General features: G+C 53.1%; 1 protein-coding gene across 2 annotated transcripts in view; it reads left to right on the top strand.

Moving 5' to 3' along the window:
* RAMP1 (receptor activity modifying protein 1) overlaps nucleotides 1-7,758 on the top strand; it is a 49,779-nt gene extending 42,021 nt beyond the window's left edge. The window contains exon 3 of one of the 2 annotated variants that reach the window (XM_007452901.1): nucleotides 7,489-7,758. In XM_007452901.1, coding sequence (XP_007452963.1) covers nucleotides 7,489-7,744 — 256 coding nt within the window. In that variant the 3' untranslated portion in view covers nucleotides 7,745-7,758. The remainder of the gene's footprint in view (nucleotides 1-7,488) is intronic. The other variant, XM_007452900.1, reaches the window with a different exon arrangement.
* The last annotated feature ends 1,383 nt before the right edge of the window (nucleotides 7,759-9,141 follow it).

Genomic DNA, 9,141 nt, shown 5'->3' with positions numbered 1-9,141 from the left:
GGGCCCTCCCTGCCCCCAGGTCCGGACGCCCCTCGGGCCCGGGCGTCTAATCCCCGCAGCATCCGTGCGGGGACGGCAGGGAGGTCCGTTCCACCCCGGAGGCAACCCAGACCCGGGAGGAGGCGACTGACGGAGGGAAGCCGCCGGCCCGCCCAGGCCCTGGGGACATTCGGGGAGCGAGCGGACATCCGGAGTCCTGCAGCCTTGAAGGTGTGCGAGGGCCCGCTGGCGGCTGAGCCACCGAACTGCCGCATTATGTCGCTTGGAGGGTTCCAGCCCCCAGCACTGCAGCCTGGAGCAGGGCTGCCAGCCAGGCGCCCCCTAGGAGGGGGGTCCCAGAGCTCCTTCCACTGGAGTGGCCGGGGGAGAACCCCTTGTGCTGGAAGCAGAAGGTGGGAGAGAGGGTGTCACCGTGGTGGGGACGCTGCCCTGCCTCGGACGGGGTTTACCCCACGCAACTCGAGCAGAGGTAGGTGGGTGGAGGGAAGAAAGGCCGCGCGCTGGCTGCCGGCTCAGCAGGGCCGGGGTCTGCAGGACTGGGCTCCCCAGGCCGGGGAGGCGGGCAGGGGCCACCGCAGCCCTCTGAGCCCTGGGCGGCGCCAGACGTGGAGGAGCCACGCCTCCAGCAAGGTGCAACCCCCCAGGCAGCCGGGGCTGCGGCCCCCAGCAAGCCCCTCTCAGCCCGTCTCGCACCCAGTCCTCCCAACTGCTTGGGAGTTAGAAGAGCACACGAGTCCTCTGCGCGGAAGGCTCCCCGCTGCCCCAGACACGAGGAAATGTGCGCCCCACAGCTGCAGAGTCAGGGACCTCGATGTCCAGTTTTCTGCAGGCCTTTTCCTCAGTGAGCTGTCTAAAGATATAATTATAAAAATAATGTATGCTCACTGCGGAAAACTTGGAAAATGCCCCCGAAAGCGGAGATAGGAGAATAAAAGCCCTTCATACCGCTACCCTCGAGTGGTGACAACAACTCCCAACGTTCTGAGGTCTTCCCCTCCTACAAGGACCATTTTATGCTGAAAGCACATTGCTTATATAATTTGGTCTCAACTGCTTTTTCTTTTGTTCAACATTGTAACATAAATATTTTCCTCCTCCTAAATATCATTTTAATAGCTACATAGCCGAGGCTCTTATAAGCAATTTTTTCATCACTGTCCTATTGTTTGCTCTTCTTCATAATTATAAATCTGTAATGTTCATTTTCTTAACATTATTTTTGTCTACATTTCATGTGACTAACTTAGGATAATTCCCAGAAATAGAGTTACTGGCTCAAAGGCTGTCTGTGATTTTGAAATTCTCGATACATAATTGCCAAACTGCTTTTCGGAAAAATTTTACCAGTCTATCTTCTCTAGCAATGATGCAAGCACCTGCTTCATTTCACTATACCTTCACCAGCACTGAGTATTCTCATTTTTTAAATTACCTTGTTCTTTTATTATTATTAGTTATTATATTTATTTATTTATTTTGGCTATGCCAGGTCTGAGTTGCGACACGCGCACTCTTAGTTGTGGCGTGCACGTGGGGTCCATTTCCCAGACCAGGGATGGAACCTGCGCCCCCTGCATTGGGGGTGCAGGGTCTTACCCGATAGACCACCAGGGAAGTCCTGAGTGTTCTCCATTTGAAAATGGATTCTATTTGGATGTTTGCTTCTTTTTTCCTTAAAAGTGAGGTTAGACATTTTTTTCAGCTGCTTATTAGTCAGGCTCCCCAGGCCGGCTTCAAACGGGCCTTGTTCACCTTCACCTGCCCCGGCTGCCAGGGTGCCAAGGGTGCCACCTCCCCTCCTCCCAGCAGGTATTTAAAGCTGCTGGAAGCCACCAGGTTGTGAATTGTCCTGGGTTGATGGAAGCAAATACTGGTCCAGAGAGAGTGAACCAAAATAGTGGTTCCTCCTCAGATATTCTGAGGGCTTAGACACACATTGCCTGGTCAACATTTACTCGAGTTTATGGAATAAGAAATGGACCCTTAAGGGGCCACACACCAGTTGTCAGGAAGCTGTCCACTTACTGGGCACCTGTTATACATCAGGCCCTTGACCTTGTTGAACTTGATCTGCCCAGTAACCCTGTCAGGTGGGTACCTGTCTCTTCATTGAATATAAAGAGACCAAGTTTTGGATGGGTGAGATGCGGCCCTTGGGATCACTCAGCATAAGAGGTGGAGCTGGATTTGAACCCAGTTCTGTGGGGCACCAGGGCCCAGAGTCACATACTCCACGTCAGGGCCAGACAGGGCTAGTTGGTGTCCCCAGAGCAGATGACTCCCCTGTGGGCATCAGTGGGCACCTTCTTGTCAAACAAGTAAAACAGCCATGAAGCGTGGTACCAGAAGCCTTGACTTGGTACACAGATATATTGGAAACTACTCCCACCACAGTGTTCAGGGACATTCCAAGCAAAGTTCACTTAGGGGCCCAGAATAGAAAGTCCTGGCCAAAAAAAAGGATCATCATTCCATTACATGAGAACTGAAAATAGAGGGTGAAAGCAAGCATATTTTTTCATGATTATTTTGGCCCCTTCAGTCAGTACAATGTTCTTTTGAACAGAAGAATGTCTGTACTCTGGAGGAAATTCTTTTATCACATCCTTGCTGACAGGGCTCACAATATTTATTGAAAGTTTCAGCTGTTACTTCGGTATAAATAAACAGGATGAAGTGGGCAGCCGACTGCACATTAGGGATCTTTTTAGACGGGGTTGGCTTTGCAGACTGGAAGGGTATTTCAAGGAGAGAGCACCTCGTCCCAGAATAGCCCACCACGGGCTCAGACTCAGCGTGGCCTCAGCATGGGGTCCCTGGTGTCACAGGTCCCTGGGTCAGGGGTCCTTCCCATCCTGGCTGGCCAGCCCGGAGGCGGCAGCACCTCCTTCTAGGGACATCCCAGCTTCATTCCTCAGGCAGAGCGTAGGGAACAACATTTAGGACTGACTGTGTGTCACTGCGTCTGCAGAACACCTAAACTACACGTTGATTCAGTGGGTCTGAGGTGGGGAAAAAGACGACCATTCAAGCTAGTGTTTGTAACATGCAGCCCTGTGGTTGATGGACAACCAGCTCAAAAGTCTGGACTTTGGTTTTTAATAATACCCGACACACTTGCACTTACCTTGTGCCAGGCCCTTGACGTGTGCTAATTCATCTTTTTCACAATGAGACCCAGTCTGTCCTGACTTCCCCTGGCTTTTTCCACTTCTGTTTTCTACGTGGAACACGAGTCCTCGTTCACTTGGAAAAACCACACACCCCTGTGGGCACGGGTCCTGCACACCCTCCACTGCCTCTGCCCACCCTCTCCCCTGTTGTGCCCCATCCACTTAGCTGCTCACGTGGACTGAGGGAGGCCCTGTGTGCCCTGTGCACTTGGGGTCGTGACCCAGAGGGCAGCCAGGGCAGAAAAAACAGCGACCTAGCGATTGAGAGACCGTATGGTAGGTGCTGGAGTAGAGGGGTGCTTGGGTGCTGGAGAGGCCCCAAACTTTTCCTTTCAACAGCCTTTCAATACCTCTCTGAGCAGTTCCTCGATGTTAACTTACGGCTTCTGTTCCACGTACTCACTTCCTGGATAAAGTAAGGAAAAGTATATTTTATATATCTTCAGTTTTCCTGTTTAGGGAGCTCTTCATTTCTTTGTATGGGTCCAAAATTTCTTCTGTTATATTCCTTTGACTGAAGAACTTTCTTTAACATTTCATGAAGCACAGGTCTGGTGGCAATGAATTCTATAAGCATTTTTTCTGAAAAGGTCTTTGTTGCAAAGCTCATATTTGAAAGATACTTTTGCTGAGCAGAGGATTCTGGGTAGACAGGGGTTTGGGGCCCCACCCCCTAGTACTTGAAAAATGCCACACATCGTCTTCCAGCTTGCATAGTCTCAGTAAGAAGTCTGCTGTAGTTCACATCACCCATTCCTCTGTAGGTGTCTTTCTTCCTGAATGACTCCAAGACTTTTTTCTTGGATTTTTTTCATCATCTTTGTTTTTCAGCAGTTTTACTTTAATATCTAGGTGGCTGTTTGTTTGTTGTTGCTGTTGTTTTGTTTTTTTTATCCTGTTTTTTTTTGGGGGGGGGGTTCTCTGGCCTTCTTGGATTTGTGATTTTTCATCTCATTATTTTTGGAAAATTCTCAGCTATTATCTCTTAAATATTTCTTCTGCCCAATTCCTTCTCCTTTCGGAACTCAAATTACAAGCTGGAGTTGACATCATTGACAGTGCTGTTAATTTACCACAGCTCTTGGATGCTCTATGTTTTTCTTTTGTTTCAGTTTGGGTAATTCTACTGACCACCTTCACATTCGCTAATTCTCTCCTCAGATGTCAAGTCTGATGATGAGCTCATCAAAGATGGACTCTCTGATACTGTGGGGTTCCCCCCCACCCCCCAGCATTTCTCTTTGACTTTCTTACAGTTTCCATCTCTCTGCTGAAATTCTCTATCTGTTCATGCATATTTTCTACCTTCTCAACCAGTCCCTTTATCGTATTAATATATTTTTAAGTCCCTGTACGATAGTTACCATATCTGGGTCATCTCTGAGTCTGCTTCTGTTGATTGCTTTATCTTTTGACAATGGGTCCCAATGTTTTATTTTTTTATTTAGTTAGTTTATTTAATTTATTTATTTTTGGCTGCGTTGGGTTTTCACTGCTGCACGCAGGCTTTCTCTAGTTGCGGCGAGCAGGGGCTACTCTTCGTTGCGGTGTGTGGGCTTCTCACTGCAGTGGCTTCTCTTGTTGCGGAGCACGGGCTCTAGGTGTGCGGACTTCAGTAGTTGTGGCACACGGGCTCAGTAGTTGTGGCTTGCAGGCTCCAGAGTGCTGGCTCAGTAGCTGTAGTGCATGGGCCCAGTTGCTCCACAGCATGTGGGATCTTCCCAGACTAGGGCACGAACCCGTGTCCCCTGCACCGGCAGGCGGATTCTCAACCACTGCGCCACCAGGGAAGCCCTGTTGCTTGTTTATACCAGGTTTGTACTGGGAGAGAGGGAGGGGTTCCCCCTCTCCTGGTCCAGCTTCAGCTTAGAAGAGGCCACCGTGCCCTCAACCTCAGGATTCCTGCTTCTTCTCCCTGTGGCAGGCGGGCTCCGCCCCGTACCTGTGGGGGCTTGGTGGGAGATTCCTGCCACTCCCCCAGTGGTAGGAGACCTCAGTTTGGTATCTTGCAGGCTCCTAGGTCCAGGCTGGCTTCCTGCTGCTCTCCCAGGGGAAGAGAGCCTTTTACCCATCCTTCTCCCAGGCACCGTGTGCCTTCTTGCGCCCTGGAGCTAACAGGCTGTGCTGCCCCTCCCTCGGCGCAAGGCTTTGCTCCCTGGAGAGAAGGGTCTGGGGAACTAGGAAGGGCTTCAGGCCTGTTCAGCTGAAGCCACTGATCGTCAGGATCAGCTGCTCATCCCCCAGGGGCCCAAGCCTGTTGCTGCTTCTGTGAGAAGGGTTCGGGAAATGTGTGGTGTTTGTGCCTGCCCCTAACCTTTCTCACGAGCACCCCCCGGAGCCTCATGGGAAAGAGCAGATGGTCATGGAACCCCGCTCACCACATCTGGGGCCCCAGAAATTCCAGAATGACCCTCCAGCCCACGCTAAACAGTTCAGCTATTATGTAGCTGGTACAGCAGCTGCGTCTTTCTCCTCCTTGAAACTCAGGTTACTTTGCTGCCTTGCAGTCTCAGCTCCCTGATGGACTCAAGAAAATGTATGTTTTTGTAGTTTCTTCAGCTTTTTTTGCTGTTCGTATGGGATCAACACTCTGTGTTGCTTTCTCCATCCTGAGCAGAAGTGACACTTTCTGGAAACTACTGAATACATTTTAATTTCCCCCAACACTGAATCTTCATTTCTTAAAAAACAGGGGCTTCCTTGGTGGCTCAGCGGTTAAGAATCCGCCTGTCAATGCCAGGGACACGGATTCGAGCCCTGGTCCGGAAAGATCCCACATTGCTATGGAGCACTAAGCCCGTGCACCACAAATACTGAGACCGTGTGCCACAACTACTAAGCCCGTACGCCACAACTACTGAGCCTGCGCACCTAGAGCCCGCAAGCCACAACTGCTGAGCCCACATGCCACAACTACTGAAGCCCGTGTGCCTAGAGCACATGCTCTGCAACAAGAGAAGCCACCGCAATGAGATGCCCGCGCACCGCAACAGAGAGTAGTCCCCACTCGCCGCAACTAGAGAAAGCCTGCACACAGCAACGAAGACCCAATGCAGCCAAAAATAAATAAATAAATTTTTAAAAAAAATTAAATTAAATTAAAAAAACAATTTACTCAAAAAATTAAACACAGACTTATGATATGATCCAGCAATTCCACTTCTGGATATACAGCCAAAAGAATTGAAAGCCGAGATTCGAGTAGATAATTGCACACCCATGTTCATAGCAGCAGCATTTGTCACAATAGCTAAAACATGGAAGCAACCTGAATGTCCGTCAATGGATGGATAAACAAAATTAAGTATGTATGAGCAATGGAATATTATTCAGCCTTAAAAAGGAAGGAAATTCTGACCCAGGCTACAACATGGATGAACCTGGAGGACACTGTGTTCAGTGAAATAAGCCAATCACAAAAGGACAAATATTGATTGTAGAGCCAACTTATATGAGGTGCCTGGAGTACTCAGATTTCATAGAGACAGAAGGCAGATGGGAATTGCCAGGGACTGGAGGGAGAAATGGGGATGAGTGTTCAATGGGGACAGAGTTTCTGTTTGGGAATGAAATAGTTCTGGAGATGGATGGTGGTGATGGTTGCAGGACAATGGAATAGTACTTAATGCCACTGGACTGTACAGGTAAAAATGGTTGAAATGGTACATTTTATGTTCTTTATATTTTACCACAATTTTTTTATTAAAAATTTACTGGTTCTTGCCATGTGCTGGGTACTCTTCTAGGTACTGGGATTACAGAGGTGAACAAAATAGACAAAATCCCTGACCTCGTGGTGTCTACATTCAATAAGCAAAATAAATCTGTAACCTGCTACAGTGAAGGGTGACAGTGCTGTGGGAAACTCTTCAGCAAGCGTGGGAAGATGAGGGGTGGGAGGCCTCACAGTGAGTCCTGTGGACACCTGGGGGGCTTTCAGGCTGGGGGGGGGGTGTCTGCTCGGGGTGATGCAGACAGCAAGGGGCTCAAGAGGCTGCATAGGGCTCGCTGTCCCAGGCTGCCTTCTGAAGACGCCTGGCTGGTCCACCTTCTCATTTTCCCTTGGTGTGGCATCCCAGCTCCTGGAATCCCTTAGCCCCAGCTTGCCTTCTGGGGTGTGAGCACGTGCAGGACATCTAGGGAACCCGCACAGGACCCGCGCAGGACCTGTGTCTCTCAAGCCAGGGCCACCGCCTCAGGGTTTGGACTTTGGGGGAGCTTGCCCCAGTGGGGAGTGAGGTGGGGAGCCCCTGGCTGGAGTCCCACCTTGATCCCCTGCCCACCAGGGACTGACGACCTGCTTCTCCATCTGCAGGAGCTACGAAGAGCTCTCGGACTGCACCAGGCACGTGGCGCAAAAGCTGGACTGCTTCTGGCCAAACGCGGCGGTGGACAGGTTCTTCCTGTCCGTCCACCGCCACTACTTCAGAGACTGCCCCGTCTCAGGCAGGGCCTTGCAGGACCCGCCCAGCAGCGTCCTCTGCCCCTTCATCGTGGCGCCCATCCTGGTGACCCTGCTCGTGACGGCACTGGTGGTCTGGAGGAGCAGGCGCCTGGAGGGCATCTTGTAGGCTGGGGGCTCCCGCGCCCAGCAGGGGAGGGGGAGGGCTGTCGCTCATGGAGGCTGCTGGGCAGGCCAGAGTGTGGGCGTGGGGGCCGAGCCTGGCCAAGGCTTCTGGGACTCCAGTGGCAGAGCAGACCCCCGGTCCCCTCTTCTACCCAAGAAGAGCTCACAGCAGGATTCTGGCGTGGTCACAGCACAGGCATTGACCTAGAAGCCACCCTAGGAAGGGCAGCCCAGGTGCTGGGAGGGAGCAGAGCGTAGCTGTCAGTGTGTCTGGGGAGGGTTCTGAGCTGTCTCCCAAGGTGTTTCTGAACCACCCCCTGGCTCGATCATGGATAAGTAGTTTGTGATTAAAGGATGTGCTTGAATTTGGGAAGCGTCATTCTTTCTGGATGTGGACCCTCGGGAGTAGAAGGATGGGAGAAACTCTAGCCCCTTTGGATTTTGTCTTTCTCTGACAGGAGACGCCCTCACAGGTACCTATATGGGGGACGATGATGGTGAGGCCCCATGGGGGCTGAGCGCTGTGCGTGCGCTGAAGCTGCTCCCCGGGATTCTGACGCCCCGGCCCCTTCCCCGCCACTCTGTCTAGAACTACTGGCTCAATGGGCTGCGACTGGCAGACAGGAGGAGGCCAGGTCTGCTCAGTTTTTACTGAGGCCCCTTCCCAAAGATGCCTCGCCAGCCCCCGGTCCAGGCACCCACCTCCATTCTGTCCCCCAGGGTCTCAGCGGCTATTTCCTTTGCACCCATCCAGGCTGCTGCTGCGCCCCATTCACCATGCTTCCCAAGCTCCAGCTTCCAGAAGGTTCTGGATCTCCAAAGGGAGCTCCCTGCACCGTCCCTCCCAGATGGCTCCTGAGCTCAGAACCCCCCTCTGAGGTCCCTACAGCCCCCAACTGGCTGCAGCGCCACCGGCCCAGCACCTGCCCCTTCTCAGGCCCACTGCCCTCCGCGTCGGCCTCCCCTCCTCCCAGCTGGACAGCCACCCAGACACGGGGCCAAGGCCACGGCCCCCGAGCTCTTCAACATTAGCTGAACCCGCGCTGGGGTTGAACGGGCCGGAACCCCGCCAAGGCGCCCCAGTGGCGACGGGCCCGGGGCTGGGCCTCGCCGGCCCGAGAGCCCCGACCGTCCCCCTGGGCAGCCCCCTGCAGCGACGACGGGCCATCCCTCGGGGCGTCCCGCGTCCGTACTCCGGAGCCCGGGGCGGGCTGGCCCGGCTCCTCGGCCTCCCCACGGCGCGGACTCGGCGCCAGAGCAGCTGCCCCCGAGGACGCGGACGCCTCGGGGGGCGTAGGTCCTCCTCCCGGAAAAGGGTCGGCAGAGGGGCGGCCGGGAGCAGGCGGGGCCGGCAGCGGGTGCCGCGGTCGGGGCGGGACCGGGGGCGGGACTGGGGGCGGG

Source organism: Lipotes vexillifer, unplaced genomic scaffold, assembly GCF_000442215.2.
Source record: "Lipotes vexillifer unplaced genomic scaffold, Lipotes_vexillifer_v1.1 scaffold652, whole genome shotgun sequence".
Classification (NCBI taxonomy): Eukaryota; Metazoa; Chordata; class Mammalia; order Artiodactyla; family Lipotidae; genus Lipotes; species Lipotes vexillifer.
The sequence above is the reverse complement of the archived record's forward strand: the minus strand, read 5'-3'. Positions and strand labels throughout refer to the sequence as shown.